Source organism: Didymella exigua (assembly GCF_010094145.1).
Source record: "Didymella exigua CBS 183.55 unplaced genomic scaffold M421scaffold_35, whole genome shotgun sequence".
Taxonomy (NCBI): Eukaryota; Fungi; Ascomycota; class Dothideomycetes; order Pleosporales; family Didymellaceae; genus Didymella; species Didymella exigua.
Genome location: NW_022984809.1, coordinates 113,534 through 129,064, shown reverse-complemented (window position 1 = coordinate 129,064; position 15,531 = coordinate 113,534). Strand labels below are relative to the sequence as shown.

At 52.0% G+C, this 15,531-nt stretch overlaps 4 protein-coding genes across 4 annotated transcripts; 1 reads left to right on the top strand and 3 right to left on the bottom strand.

The window, feature by feature from the left end:
* Positions 1-1,863: 1,863 nt before the first annotated feature.
* On the bottom strand, positions 1,864-2,699 carry M421DRAFT_46614 (uncharacterized protein; the record flags this gene model as incomplete). The annotated part of the gene is made up of 2 exons (XM_033594699.1): positions 1,864-2,470; positions 2,521-2,699. Coding segments are annotated over 2 exons (786 nt in total), but the record flags the coding sequence as incomplete, so codon positions are not given.
* A 4,964-nt stretch (positions 2,700-7,663) lies between these two features.
* Positions 7,664-8,523, top strand: M421DRAFT_424429 (uncharacterized protein). Its single transcript, XM_033593750.1, has one exon. It carries the CDS (start codon positions 7,792-7,794, stop codon positions 8,161-8,163), a length of 372 nt encoding a protein of 123 aa, XP_033445047.1. The 5' UTR covers positions 7,664-7,791; the 3' UTR covers positions 8,164-8,523.
* A 219-nt stretch (positions 8,524-8,742) lies between these two features.
* M421DRAFT_8447 (uncharacterized protein) lies at positions 8,743-9,690 on the bottom strand (the record flags this gene model as incomplete). The annotated part of the gene is made up of 1 exon (XM_033597567.1): positions 8,743-9,690. One exon carries the CDS (start codon positions 9,688-9,690, stop codon positions 8,743-8,745), a length of 948 nt encoding a protein of 315 aa, XP_033445046.1.
* Positions 9,691-10,166: 476 nt separating this feature from the next.
* M421DRAFT_270940 (sulfate permease 2) lies at positions 10,167-13,061 on the bottom strand. Its single transcript, XM_033588795.1, has 2 exons — positions 11,957-13,061; positions 10,167-11,909 (listed from the first exon to the last, which is right to left on the bottom strand). The coding sequence occupies exons 1-2, from the start codon at positions 12,791-12,793 to the stop codon at positions 10,371-10,373; spliced, it is 2,376 nt and encodes a 791-aa protein (XP_033445045.1). The 5' UTR covers positions 12,794-13,061; the 3' UTR covers positions 10,167-10,370.
* Between the last annotated feature and the right edge of the window lie 2,470 nt (positions 13,062-15,531).

Below are 15,531 nucleotides of genomic sequence, written 5' to 3'. Positions count from 1 at the left end.
CTGAGCTTTTGGTTGACTGATGTTGTCTCGTGTTTAGGACAGATACCCTTAAGACGCGTCCGCAGTGTTGATTCTGGAACATCGTAGGCTGCAGCAAGGCAACGTTTAGATTGATAAGGATTATTTTGAAAAGAAGCAATAGCAAGGCTTAACCTGCCTTCTTTTGAACTTTGTACGGGTAGTTGATGTGGTGTCATAGTTGATGAGATAAGACGCGTTGAGCGCGTTTTGGTGGGGTGCGCAGGATACTGATATGCGCAGCTTACTGATAGAACACGTTACAGGCTGCGGTGTCTACTGAACCGGCAGTCGGAATCTCAGCACTGCACAGCTTGCTTGTCACAGGCTTGCATCTTGCGGTTACCTGACTCATTCGAGCACAACTAATCTGGCTGCACCCACCGCGCACTATGGCATAGCCTGTGTCACAGCTCTAATGATGTATTGCACGACTCTGGAGGCGATGTGCCCGCCAGTCTTCTTGTCGTTGGTCGTCTTCTTGTGGTACTTTCGATACTTCTTGGGCACTTTTTTGCCGCCTGCGCGCTTTCCGCTGATGGCTTGAATGGAGTGCGGGGGTGGGCGCTCGATCATTGTTGCTCTGGGAGCGGCAAATTGGGAAGATGGAGAGTTGAATTTCATGGCAGGGGTGAAATGTACAACGTGGCTGTTAATTCGGAAGCAGCCTTATGTGGTAGATGTGCGTATGGTTTACCTCAATTGGCAGTGCTGATTATTCATATACTTGATGGTCTTGATTTTGGTCGTGGTGTGAGTGGTTGCGTGCCGACTAACCGTCCGATGAGATCAGCCAAGAGGAGCATCTTCACTGCGTTCGAATGAGGCTGTGCTCTGCGTTGCGACGATGGATGCGACAACGTCTGCATATTCTTGGCTCGGGTAAGATGGAGAGGGAACAAAGACCCTTGAGGCAGTGTTGCATGGAGATGAACGGTGGTCACAATGAAGAATTGCCAGGGGAAGATGATTGAGATAAATAGCTCTGCTCCAATTTTGACGTCACTGTAATAAATACTATCATCAAGGAAAGGTCGATAGACCCATCCACAAACCAGGTAACCCAGGTGCTACAATTTGGACCAGCCGAAGCAGAGAGTACAGTCTGATACAAGAAACAATGCTTGAAACAACGCAGTGAAGAGAAGACGACAGCTCGAAAGCTGCCGCGCCATAGGCGCGTGTTTCAATTCCGCCAGTAGCAGTAGTAATGCTGCAAAAGGTAGTCCGATAACCTGAGTGGGTCTGTCGACCATAACAATCTGTAACCAAGGGTATGATGATAGCGCGAAAGACAAAAAGCAAGCGAGAGATGAAAGTCTAATGTTACAATAGGGAGGCCGAATGAGTGCCAGAATGGTATCTTCGAGCCTGAACGCCGTGCATGAATCAGAAAGACAGAAAACAGAAACCAAAAGCAGAACCAAGTCCGATGACCGCGAGGCCAACAAGGGTAAGCATAGTGTACAAGAAGGGTACTGGTTTGCGACGGTGAACAAAGCGTCCGTCGTGGGTATACGTGTGTCGTAACACGGATCATTAGGAGGTAGGCAAAGACGAGATGCGAGATGAAGGAGCCAAGAATAACGAACGGGCCAAGCCGGGGGAGACCGTGAGTCAGAGCCGTAGCAGTGGTGAGACGGGATGCGCACGTGCCATGACACTAGTCATATCGGCGACGACGGGAAGCCGGAAGAAAAGGAGTAGAATGTCCAACGCCGAGTACATGAAGCAGACCGGAGATGAGAGGTGATGGGGTTGAGGCCCGAGTGTGATGAGGCTCGTGACCCGAGTTGTTCCGAGGAATAGGGGTGGAGCCTAGCGTGGCGACTTTGCGGACAGACCAAGGTCATCCATGTGGTTTACCATGGCAACGAACAAGTCGAAGAACAGCTTACCGCCGTTTTCCATCTCGTTCTGCATCGTGCCGCTGCGCTTGAATGTATTGCGCGCACGGATGATGAGTGCAAGGTAGTGCGCACGAAGCTTGGAGTCGTTGTCAGGTGTGTTGGCGTAGGCATAACGAGCAGATGTCAGGATGGTCGAGCACTGGATGCCAGACTGCAGACCCTGCTTGCGAAGAGCCAGCTTCTTCAGCTCTTGCAGTCCGTACTTCTCGGCCTGGCAGTAGATCACTGTGTCCTTCAGGATGGGCCCTGCGGGCGAGTAGATCACGGCCTCGTTGGCACCGTTGTCGTTACCACCATCCTCAAGGGTCCAGGTGTTGCGCTTCTTGTTGAACTCAAGGCGAGGGTAGTAGTCGCCCTTGTAGAGGTACTCAAGGATCGAGGAGAAGACTTCGGGCTCCTCGTCAGCGAGATCGATACGCTTGTTGGAGGATTGGTAGAATTGACCGCTGCATGCAGCCTGGAAGTAGGGTGAGTGAGACAGGACGTCCTCGTGTGCTGCAAAGAGACGCTGCTCGGCGCCGACGCACACTGTGATGATGGTGCTAATGATCTGTTAGTGATGCTTCTCGATTTCGAGTAGCTGTGTGCTCACCTGCCCAATGACGGCGACGTGGCATTCGACGAGGGAGCCTGGGAAACCGGTCGAGCCTGCTGGACCAGCTTCTCTACTTTCCTCGACGATTGGCTGAAGGACGGCTGTTTTGTGTGCTTGGAGGTGCTTGTCCTGTGCTTTGAAACGCTCTCCTTCCTCGAGCGGCCCTGAGACACGCTCTCTTTTCTCGATCGTGATCCGAACATGGTGGATGTATGTGCGTTGATGGTCGTAGATGAGGAAGTCGTTATAGTCGATGCCAAGTACTCGGAATGGGTGGTCGTCGAGTAGTTACAATGGTCTAGAGTAGGCAACAGAGTTGAGAGATATCGAATCAAGCAACCCAAATGATCAAAGGCCTTAGGCAACGACTGTTGGTTAGTATGAAAACAGGTGATAGCAGGCACACTATGGGTGAGTGCAGGTTCTCATATATAGATTTTCTCCTCGGGCGGAGGCCTGCAGAGGCCAAGTGCAGAGGCCAGCGGAGGGCCTACCATGCCCAGCCGTGCCAGCGTTGGTGACAGGGGCTAGGGTAGGAGGATCGCATAATTCCGGCCAATCGTTTCTCGAGACTAACGGACGCGAGGGACGCGTCTCGAGTGCACAAAGTATGCCCAAAGTGCCCAAACGCGCCAACGCGATATCACATGAGTCGTCTAACTGCGTTGAGTCACCAACAGTCAGAAGAAAGGACGGCGCTCAGCCCCCTCCCCGGTCTGAGCTAAACTTATGCAGCCCTTGCGAAACACGAATAGACAGACAAAGAAAGGACAGCCGCGTACAGAAACTCTTTCTTTGAACACAGCGGAGAGTTCGGAAACGACTCGAGATGAGAGCTGAAAATTCTGCGGCTCACTTGGCCCTGTGCAGCCCTGTGCAGGGTGCGCGGAGCCCGGAGGGAAAATCTGTGCACGCGATGGCATTCGTGTGCTGGAGAAATGACTTGCTCATCCCTTTGCGCAGTGCGCCCCATGCGTGCTCGGGGAGACGGACAAGCGCAAAGCTCAGGCCAAGTGTCCAGCAAGCTTTGGAAATCCGCCGCCGCAAGAGCCACATCGTATGCAGGACTCATACCTCCACGAATCAAGGCGTTACTTCCGTGAGCCGCCCAGAAACCGTTTCTGTTCTCCTGAGACCGGTGCAACCTCGAAAAGTGTAGGTCCGAATAGCGTCGAACCGCAAGGCCGTCGCTGTCCGAATCCCCGGTACCATGTTGGCTTCATCAGGCCGCGAACGCATCGTCGGAATCTTTCATATCGCTTCTGCTGCCACTGGGTTATGCTGATCACTACGTATCCAGGATCAGGGTCTTTGTTTGCTGTTGTGCGGCGACGCTCAGACTGTTCCGACGTTTGTCAGGTATCGCCGGCGGCAAACAGCCTCGGTGAGTCGAGGTTTGAAGCGAACGTGGAATCACGTTACTCCCACCATCCTAGTCGATGCCATACATTACGTGAACTAACGCTTGTTAGGATTTCACTACGCCTGTCGGTTGTCGGCTGTATGAAGGAGCAAGTCACCACCCTGTCACAGTCCAGTCGCTTGCTGTCTTGATCCGCACTCTGCAGCGTTGGCAGCGCCGACGATCAACTCCACTGCGGGCTGCAGATATGGCCAAGCCTCGTCCACTCATTATTGCCGATGCGTATCCACATTTTCGAGGAATGATTTGTGAAAGTTACGGCTCGTCTGATTCACAGGAACCCCGGTCTCACCATGCAGCAACGTTGATCCGTTCGCATGTTCCATGCCCAGAATGTCTCGCACAGGGCAGCTGACCCGATATTTTGGAACAATGACCACGATCTATCCAAGTTTGATAATTTGACCCTTTCCGGTAGGTAATCAGGCGCGAAAGACTGTGGAAGTAACATGCCGCACGATCCATGGCCTCACGTGGAGAGGACTGTCTGCCCCATACACCAGGATGGCCTTACTTTCACCGACGGCTCTCAGCCATCCAGATGGTTTGCGGCGCAAGACCTCAATACAGTTGGACTTGACGCAAGTTTCGAAGCTTTGCAGCGGTAAAGCAGACGGTGTATCTGCACAACACACAGAGCGAAGGCTCTTTGAAATCACGGGAATAACAAGCCGTGCCTCCGGACCAGTCAAGCCGGGTACTGTCTTCGATCCTGAACGGCGAATCCTCTGCCAGCGCACAACTGTAAAAACTACATCGCGAAAGTGGACCTCGACCAAACCAGCGGTTCTCCGCCCATGTGTAGAGCCCACTTGGTGCTAGTCAACGCGCGGTGTACGAGTCGCGAACGTGTCAACATCGCTCGTTCGTCAAAACAAACAGTGGAATCCAGCGGTGAACGGCAACTGAACGGTTGCCGAGACGTTTGAATCCACTTACGACGCTACGCCCACCGCTCATCTGTCAAAACAAACAAACCAGATGGGTCTGGCGGTGAGCAACGACTGTCGTAACAACGCAAATGTCAAACCTCACTGAAATTAGTATATAAGAGCTTCGTATGCCAATTGACCAGCTGCTGAACCGACAAAGACTTTATGGGTCGGTCCCAACAGTAGACCAGCCATGGGACTTGCAAGTGATGTCTCCGCAGAGCTTGTAGTACTTTCTGCACTATTGATCGAAATTCCTGAGCGGCTCCAGTAACGGCTGCTCGGATCTAGCCTCAGCTCTCCAGGCTCGCAGTATCGATAGTGACAGCGCCGCAACGTATCATGGCGTAAGGTTTCCGTCCAGACCTAATTGGTGTTCATGGGCATCTGTTGCATACGCAGTACACCACCGTGCCACTTGTCATCAAGACTTCATTGCCAACAATATTGCTTCCGTTTTGTCTCGTCATACTTGCTTTCTCAAGAACGCTTTTGAAGCATGGTTTCGCAATTGCCTGGCGAGGTTGAAGGGTTTGGACGGTTCGGCCCCATATCCCAATTTCCGTCCCCAACGAACTCAACTTTAGAGTTTGGCGTTCAGCCCTCTCAGCATCACAGAACATTAATAGTCTCCTGTCGACGGACTGCAGCTCAATGGTTCATGACTTCATGCCCCACAGCATTCGTATGAGGCGGCGCTTACGTCTGATAGCCACTTTGACGTTCTCATTGTCAAGGATGTCATGGAACACACATCGGTTAAGTTTCATCGCCACCCACCCAAGACCACGACATCCCTTGCCCTGGCGTTTCACCTTCCATTATTTGCCACCGCGGCAGTTTTGACATGCAGGTACCCGCGACCTCATACCCAATGCCCCACTTGCCGGCTACTAACGAATCTCAGAACCCTCGGAAGAAAGGAAAATCGTCAAGACAAAACAAATGAGGACCCTGCGTTTGCCACTCCAGGAGCAAACGCGCGACTGACACTGGGTTCGCATCGATAAACACTACTGAGTCGCAAATTCAGACCTGCGATATGCGTCGTGGACGAGCCTCAACAATGCCTCGCTCGAAGCTTTTAGCCTGACACACAGGACTCGCTTTCCTTCCCGTCCCGTTGGGCTTCGAAACAGACACGCCATGGGGGTCAACAAATCTTCTCTTTGTTCAGACATCAATATGCAGGTACCCGGTGATCAACACCCCGGGCCGCACCTGCCGGTTACCAATCTTAAATTCAACTCAAGGGTCACACGCCACGTGTAAGAGCTATGCGTTTGCCACGAGGGTAACCACGCGGGGCTACGAACAAAGAAACAAAGAAGGCACCCTCTCGAATTCGGACTCACGGCTTTAGACGCGACGCGTGTAGCGAAGTGACTTTGGTCAAGTTTCACTGCCTCACTCGATCAATGATACTAAGAAAAGTCTTTCGCCTCACTTCCCTTCGATCCTCAACATGCAAGGGGCTTACTCGATCCATCGCATCAATGGGGAAAATACACATGGCTGAGGACGCGCACCTGGAGATTAAGGTCAAAAAGGTGAGCTGGGGCAGCTGAGTTCTCCTCGGTGTCTTACGCCAGAAGTGTCATGGTCGATCCGCGTGAGAGGCACCTTCTTGTGCCTCGACTGCATATTTTGTTCTTCGCTTTGCGTCAGCGAACTTCGTGAAGCAGTCTACAGCAGTGGGCAGCATAATTGTGTTTCGACATAAGGATGCTCTGCAGCGCTCGGACAATATTCAGATCCATGGAATCATGACAGGTTCTCCTTCAGGGATATGGAATGAATCGCCACTTGGTGCAGATCATGATGCGTTGTGCTAGCAACAATTACACATTGCAGTGGGAATTTCTTTCATGTCACTCTGGGTGGCATTATCACGTTGTCTAATAGTGACGAATTGCATTCGACATATGCAGTTCTACAGTAAGTACGTTGCTGTCAAAGTTCTGGCAGGACGGTCCAGAGTAATAAATCACCCCGCAAATACTTAGCTGTGTCCTACTTTCTTCGGGCTCCTTCTCTCCAGTATGGCGAATGGCTGCTTATTCCAAGTACTCGAAGATTCCCAAGGCTCCTGGGCGCTGTCAGCACAAGATCTCAGTAGGAGACTACGACTACAGCCGGGCGTCCTCTGAAAGTGCTCATATATCTTTGACAATTTCAGAAGAGGGAGCAACAACAGGGCGATAGGTTTCGCGACAAACACCCAACACCTCTGAGGTAAACGCTATGGGCCGTATATGCTGACCTGGTGACGCTCTTTGCTTTATCTGATCGTTTCACTCGGTTGGGAGAAATCAAGGCGATATCAAATCTGTTCAGTATCCAACTAACGTATCTAGGCAACCCCATTTTGCCTCTGCCGGATTGTCAACTGTTGACCTTACAGACGAGGCTGACTTTGACCTTGGGATCGCACCCTCGTGGGGAGCATGGGTATATGTCTGCCTACCTCTCCCGATGTGCAACCATACCGACAAAGCGTAGCAAGAATAGGACACTACAAGCGAACAGCTCCCGCATGATCACAGCATCTCTATCGTCTTCCAGATATTGTACAAATACGGTACATCCACTTGAGCGGCTGTATCGCGGGTTTCGTCTAATGCAGCCTCTTTCGGCCTAGCCGTAGCCTTACAGCCACAGTCCTTCCCATTTCAGTCACCGCAGCAAGTCACCGCAGTGGACAATTTCGCCTCGTAGCAGCCTAATGTCCGAAGGCTACACCGAAAGCATCAGGCTGTAGAATAAATATATGTGTATATAAGATGTCCTCGTGGTGTAGTGCAGTGTCCATCCCACTCCACATCTCTATCCTTGAGCAGAGCAACTGTAACCCATCCTCCGCATCTCAATCCCCAACTATTTGCCAATCGGTCAAATACATCAAAGACAACAATGCGCTTCCTTTGCTTCGGCACGAAGCCCACGCCCTCCCAGACATCCGTACCTGTCGGTCCCAGTCCTGTTTCCGTGTTATCGCCTCCCTCGCCTGCGAGCTCCTCTGTCGCAATCAAGACGCCTCGCGCTGCCGGCAGTTCCACGGAAAAAATTGATAGGCAGGAGAACTTTACGCCAAAGTACGTTCGCGTTGATCCACCAAAGTCAGCTGTAAGGTCTAGCGGCGGCGGCTACAGTGGCTACAGTGGCTACAGTGGCTATAGTGGCGGCGGTGGTGGATACAGTGGCGGAGATGGTGGGTGTAGCAGTGGGGGAGATGGAGGAGGAGGAGGAGGAGGCGGTGGCGGCGGCGATGGAGGAGGTTGCTGAATGGCTCGTGGTTCTTCTCAGGGCGGATTAAATTCGTGGCGCGATCATAGAGTACACATCTGTGTCGGGTGTACAGCCTTTCGGGAATCCGTAGGCCGCTATGTCTTCATTCAAAATGCCAGTTCGGTTCCCTCTCCTTGACTTCCGGGCCACAATTTTGCTGCGTCTTCGGTGCCTAGGTAGACAAGGTATGGTACTTCTGCTAGTGGCCCATGGCCGCTCTCATCATTGCCTCTGTACACGTTTAAATCTCCCCTTAGTGCTCCCGGGTCACTTCAGTTCATTCCAGGCGTACACGTAATTCCCGATTCGCCTTGCAGCCACACCGTATCATTGGCATTGTATCATGGAAAATCTGACGGCGGCCTTGGTATTCGGTGATGCTGATCGTATATCCACGGTATACAGTCAAGGCTGATTGTGTTGATGGTCATGCCTCGCGCGATTCCAGCCTCGAGACGCTTAGAACTTTCAGAGGTGAGACAGCGTTTGCGCAGCGCAAACTCAAATTTTGAGATGTATTCGCGTTCGATCTCAATCTGGTGTGTGCTGCGGGAGCTCCATGCGCGCCAAATGGCATTACGGAAGGTTGTTGGCAGTATAAACTGACTGCGAGGAGAGAGACCACTGTGTGAGGAAGGGCGCGGTGCCGGTGTGCAGAATAAACCAATTGAGCCATGAGCAGCCTTGCGCTATGTCGGAGATTATGGTTGGCCAGCTCGGGCTTGGTATGGAAGTTGACAGGCCCCAGCCTTGTGTGAAGTCGCAGACTGTCGTTCCGGGCTTACTGTAGGGTCGGGAGACGTGGAGTAGCATGCGCCAGAGATATACGTAGTCAAGTAGATCCTGATCTGACATTGACTTCATCTGCGCTAAGCGTCTCTTGAGAATGAGCGCTTCTTTGCGACGAATTTCTGGAATGGGATCTTTGGAGTTTTGCTCCTCATTGCGGCTATCATGAGAGTCGCGGCGGCTTTTCGATTTAAACACATGCTTCATGCCATGTTCTGTACAGCCGACATATTGACACGAGACGGCTTGCCAGATGCGACTAGTCCGTACACCGCCACTGACTTTCCTGAAAGCATTCGGCCTCTTGCAACTACCATCGAAGCTCGAGTAGACTCTGGCCGAGGTTAACTGAAATGACTGCAAGATGCGCCATCCGTTCGTCAGTCGTTGCCGCCAATACGTCGCTTCTGTGCAGTCGTTCTCGCTGGGAATGCCGTAGAGGAAACCCGAGTTGACGTAAGGGCAGCGGCGGAGCTTGTCTTTGTCAAGAGTGATGCTGGCTAGTTGAGCGGGAATGAGGTCACGTAGCCAACGCACACTGTATCCGCTCTTGGGCGGTGAGAGAAGTAGCTCGCAATTTGGGAAGGTGTTGCGCGCGGGGGAAGGTGCGATGGTCTTGATGCATGCTTGCACGACGGCACAGAACGATGTGCAACTGAACCGTAGCTTGAGAAGGGTTTCAATGTCGCGGCTGGTGAATATGGTAACTAAGATATCGTCTGGAAGCTCGTGCATCCTGGTTTGTGAATATTTGTCGCAATGGAAGCGGAAGGTGTCGATTGTATGGCTTGCAGGCTTGATGATGTGAGGACAAATTGGCTGCTGAGGGCTAGCCTGGGTTTTGAGAACTGGGGATCAGTCTGCATCCTTCGAAAAGACATGCGAAATCGATCAGAGGGCTGAAGCTGCGATAGCGAACGGCCGCGGACTGCGGGGAAGTGATCTAATAAGGTACACCACGAGCAAAGACACGAGGGCAGAAACGATTATATTCGTCAGATCTAACAGAGTCAGCGATAAGCAGCATAAGATGGCGCGTGTGCGAAGGTTGGTCGATTCTGTAGGTGACTTTGTGGTTGGTTGGCGAAATCTGGGCCTTGGGCGACCCCTGTCACACTAGTCTGCATGCAGTACACAGCAGATCAGCTGCAACAACCAGATCCTGGAGACAGCTATGGTCGTGGCATGACTTCCAAGCTCAGATTAGCGTTCTCAACCGTCTTGGTAGTGAGTATATCTGATCAGCGGCTCTTCCTTGTGTGGCTTAGGGAGATTTTCAGTGTTCGACTCGCACTCGATATACAGGAGGCATAGGATGAAGCATAGAGTCAAGCTGAATGAATCACAAATCGTGGTGGTATAGTGTACGAAGAAATCAATCTATAGAAAACAGCTACCGCAGCTCGAGCGGGATTCTACAACTGCTTGGTCGAAAGCTCTGTGTGACCGAGGTTCTTCTCGGAACCATCAAGGCTCACATGTGCCAACTTCTGCTCAATGCCCGAGATCGCACTCTCAACCGCAGCCGGTACGTCAATGTGGAAGAACGGCCTATTCGATCCATGGACTGTGGAGACCTTGCCGTTGAAACCGTTCTGTCCACCAACGGCCTTAATTTCGTCTTGCGCCTCGACGTCTCCGGTCTTCTGGTTGGATGTCTCCAGAGGGGCGTAGCTGTACACTGGATTCCAGTGTTGACGAGATGCAAAGCGCTCACGGCTGATGTAGCCGAAGCCAGCAGTGGTCAAAGCACGCTTAGTCCAGCGACTGTTGATCGATGCGAAATGCCACTCAACGCTCTCGGGAGCGGCATAGCGGTCAAGCTGGGCACGAACATCAATGAGGCCCTGAACCGAGGTGACATCGACGTTATTGACGGCGCTAAAATCCAAGATAATGGCGCGGAGGATGGGGCGGTTGTCGTCTACATTGACCTGCTGGCCACGTCGTGGGCCGGGGTCGTTCCAGGGGCGGTCCCCCAACTTGGCGTACCGATCAAGTGCTGTTGGCCTGGCAATGGCCTGAGCGTGGTGGACCAGTTCATCCATATATCCCTGCTGATTCAGGTACGTATAGCCCTCACTGAAGCGGAAGATAAGGACACCGGGGTAGGGGGACTCGATATCAATGTTCGGATTCGAACCGTCCTGCCTGTTGATAGGAATGAAAGCCTCGCGGGAAGAGTGCGCAACACCTGGAGCAAAAGCACCATCTGCCTTGCGAGTGAATGAGTCTGGAGTTGCGCGGTAAACGCGGACCTTGCCCAAGACCTGTCCATGGGTGAAGAGCTGGCGCCAAAGCAGCAGGGCGAAAGAAGCTGCAATAGTAGCGTAGATACCATTTTCAATGTTCGTAAAAATTGTCACGAACACGCCGGCAAAAAAGATGACTACCTCGAGGGGCGAAGTCTCCCAGAACTGATACACAACATTGGGCGGTGTAATGAGATCGCCCACAGCGTGAATGATGATGGCCGATAAAGTTGCCATAGGAATATAAAAGAACATGGCTGTCAAGGCGTACAAAGCCAGGAGAACGATGATGGCAGTGAAGATACCAGCCAAAGGTGTGCGAACACCAGCCTTGGACTTGATAGCAGTGCGCGAGAAGGATCCGGTCGCAGGGTACGCACCCAGGAAGGGCCCAATAACGTTCGTGAAACCGACGGCCACAAGCTCCTGCGATGGATTGATGACGTAATTATTGATGCGACCGAAGGACTTTGAGATAGCGATGTGTTCGAGGATCAGTACGATGATTGTGACAGGGATGTCAGGAGCGATAGCAGAAAGGAGCTCAGGATTCAGCTTCGGTACACCAGCATGTTGGAAACCACGAGGAACCTTGCCCAGAAGCCTGAACTTGGCGTTCTTTGCATCCTTGACGTGGCGGTTGGAGACGTAACTGATCATGATGTACAGGAGAATGACAAAAGCCATGCGAAGAGTGTTGATCTGGAGGTTGTCAGTGAGCGTACGATCGGACAATCATTTCGGCTTACGAAAAACCACATCTTCTTCCTGTTCGGCTGCTTCTTCGCCATGAAATTGCAGAACGAACGGATTATGTAGAGCATGGCAAGAGCACTCAGACCCATAGCCGCGTCCAATTTTGTTCGTGGGAGGCCTTTGAGCGTATCGATGATGACAAGGTAGGTTGGGCCACGGGTGGCAACGCCAGTGATTCCCATGAGGGCTGGTACCTGACCTGCTCCAATACTGATAGCAGCACCGGTCATGAAAGAGGTGATGGCGACCAAAGGGATTAATTCCACGATGCGGCCGAGGCGGGTAAGACCGATGAAGAGCAGCACGGCGCCAGCAATGACGGATAGAGCTCTCGCGATATCGGGGGGTGTCATCTCAGGATGATTCTTTCGTACCTTGACAACAATGTTACCGACGATGGTAGACATCACAGCCACAGTGCCGATGGTGATGTCCTTGGATGTTGCGAATGCCCAGTAAAGGATGAAACCAACGAAGCTGGTGTAGAGACCGTACTCAGCTGGTAGTTGCGCCAGTAGAGCGTAGGCCATGCCCTGGGGAATGACTACGAAGCCAACGGTGACACCAGCAATAACATCGCCAAAAAGCCATGTGAGGTTGTAGTGGAAGATCCAATCCAGGAACGGGAACAAGCTGCGGAGGTAGCGTTTGGTTGCTGTGAATGATGGTGCGAATTTGGAGAGCCACTCAGCAACGGTAGGCTCGCGCTCCACATAGGTGTCGACTGATGACACCGACAGTGCGCTCGAGTTCTCCAGAGGGTTGGCCTCCCTGCGGTAGTCGACGTTGATCCCCAGGACCTTGGCCACGCCTCGCGCGGCTGAAACCATGCTGGCGATGTAGTTGCTGTTGCGTGGCAGCGACGAGGTTTCTTGTGAGCTGCTTGATTGTGATAAGGCGAAGTCACAAGACTACACGTGTACCAGCGTGTAGTTGAGAAGATTGGAACAATCCTTTTTGCTGCTTGGCTTGTCCAGATATGTTGTTTATGGCACTGAGCGAGGACTGTGGTACCCTTATACTACAGTCATAGAACAAGACCCGACAGCCCGTAGATGCCGTGGAGATCTCAGATATACCTGTCAGAAGAGACTGCAAGGTTCCAGATCCACGCCGGAGGATAACGCCTCATACGCTATGGTTCGATGTCCAAGAAGTCGGCGCTCAAAGGAGCGGCCCTCTATGACTTGGCGTGGGAGACGAGCCCAGCGCAAGGATCTCCGTTCAATCACATCTCGCAGAAGGCGATGACGTGCTCCGATAGTACAAGAAATTGTGGCGGAGGGCAAGAGAGTACAAGACATTTGGAAGCCTGGGCTCGGCACGGCGTTGAGCTTGTGAAATCTGGGCTGAATTGACAACCGAGATGGTCTTGGTGGGCGTCGATAGACCGCATGCAGGATCCGAGAAGATTGGTTGGCTAGTTGTGTCGGGTTGCATCTTCAATCCGTACCTGAAAGTTGGAGAAAAGGTCAATCATACAAACTTCAGTCCTGATTTTACGATTTCCCATATTTTGCAGAGATGGCACAAACGAACAATCGCAGTAGACAGGTATCCACACGGTAGACAGGTATCCACACGGTTTTGCTAGTTTCTGCTGCCGCAAGCGCGGGGCGAGGGTTCAGAGGTCGCAATTGTGCCATGAAATGGCGACATCGATTTGCGTCCTTGGCGCACATTGAAACGGCTAGTGCACCACACCCGCACGTACGCTAGTAATATTACTCTCGAATGATGACAGACATGGGGTCACAACGTGGTTCATCTCACCATGCATGGTGCTAGCTCGACCGAAGCCTTGGGAGGATAGAACCATTTCTCCGTTGTATGGCGAGCTTCAAGGTGATATTTCCTTATGATTGCAGAAAAGATGCTGCACTGTAGGTCGAACGTGGCTACAGGCCCGAAACCAGTACGCCGGGATGGCACCCATGCTCGTATCATTATCACTGAGGGTATATATTACCTATTATCAACAGACGCCTTCAAAGTAGAAATGATATTGGAATCTTTGCTTTTGGCACCCTCATGATGCCCTGTCGAGCTCGCTTCACCCTGCTGGCGACAGTCCGAAGCCTACTCGCCAGCACTTCATGATGTCCATCATAGGACCGAGAGCTGGGAGCCAAGGAGGAGCTGATGTATCCCAATGGTGTTTACCGCAAGACCCTCAGCAGATGCATATTGCAATCCGGATTGGGTTTCGTCTAACCGCGAGCTCTGTGACCGACATTGCGGAACCCACCGCAGGAAGCGCATGCACCTGTAATGATACCAGTGTCAGGGTCTTACTAGCATAACTTGAAGTCTAGAACCGTGCATCAATATGAGGGAGGCGTTTCGAGGCAAACATGCATCCAGCTCAGCTAAATAGGCCCGAGCTGGATGTACAGAAGACACCCCGTACCGTCATCATACCGGTCGATCTGTGCAGCGGGAAGCGCCAGTAGCGTGGTCGGCAGGACCACATGTGGATATACAGGGCTGGAGCGGTGTCGTCGACTCTGGATGTTGTGACGAAGGACGTGTTGTTAAGGCGCCGTATGCGTGTCGTCGGTTGAGTCCGTCAGGTAGACCTTCGTGTGGCGCTTCAGGACGAGGAGGTCATTTCAAATACGATGGAAATGATCTGAGGTACGGATGTCGCAAAGGAAGCGCGAAAATGCGCAATCCTTGGAACTTTGTCTTGAACAGTCAATAAGCATCAGATCGAAGCGCTGACTGGCACGATCTGTTCAGTGATTCCCATTTTTCTAGCAGCGCATGATATCGACTGCGTTCGTCGTGGCGATACAAAAGCAACGCTGAAAGTGGTGATGATGTTGTTGATGCTGATGCCTCGCGTGTTGTCCGTGGAGAATTTCTGGTGAGCAGTTCTTGGCGTTACCGGTACCGGTACGTCGTACTAAGTATTTTCAGAGCTTACTATGTTCTTTTGAAGCCAGGTGCAACAGCATCTTTCACGTGGCGTAGCAGAATATCTTACATCCTTCATGTTGGCCCTGAGAGCAATATGACAACGTTGAACCGAGTCAGTGCACGCGCACGACTCGACTCTCATCCTCACAAGCCTTCATGCGCGGACGATTCTTCCCCGAGGATGACGCGCTCGAACTACCTAGCGACAAGGTCAAATCTCCACAGCTTCTGCATGGGTAAGATTCATGCTTTTATGGGCAGAAGAACCCTTCTCGAACATCGTCGCCTCGGCCTCGCGCGCTGTAGATGCCGGGCTTAAACGCGACCTGAACACCGAATAGAAATAGATCACATTTACGCCCACACTTCTGTAAAAGTGCAAAGAGTATCGGTAGGAGCTTGCCGGAAGAAAGACAATCAGTTGTACCAGCTTACGGAAGACCCTCAATCTGACTTTTCGAGCGTCTGAAAAGATAGCCGACATGAGCTATCGCCTGCAAAGCCGCTAAGGGTAATACCTAAATATTTCTACCCCAGAAGGCGAAACTTAGTTGAGTGCGAGCTGATAGAGCCATAAAGAGAGCAGAAAGATAAATATTTGCAGCGCACCTCCATGCAACAACACGCAACCAACATGTCGGAGGTA

Coding starts and splice junctions, on each gene's coding strand:
- M421DRAFT_424429 (XM_033593750.1), top strand. CDS start 7,792: ATGCGCTTCCTTTGCTTCGGCACGAAGCCCACGCCCTCCCAGACATCC.
- M421DRAFT_270940 (XM_033588795.1), bottom strand. CDS start 12,793: ATGGTTTCAGCCGCGCGAGGCGTGGCCAAGGTCCTGGGGATCAACGTC. Junction 11,910..11,956: donor GGAAGAAGATGTGGTTTTTC/GTAAGCCGAAAT, acceptor GACAACCTCCAG/ATCAACACTCTTCGCATGGC.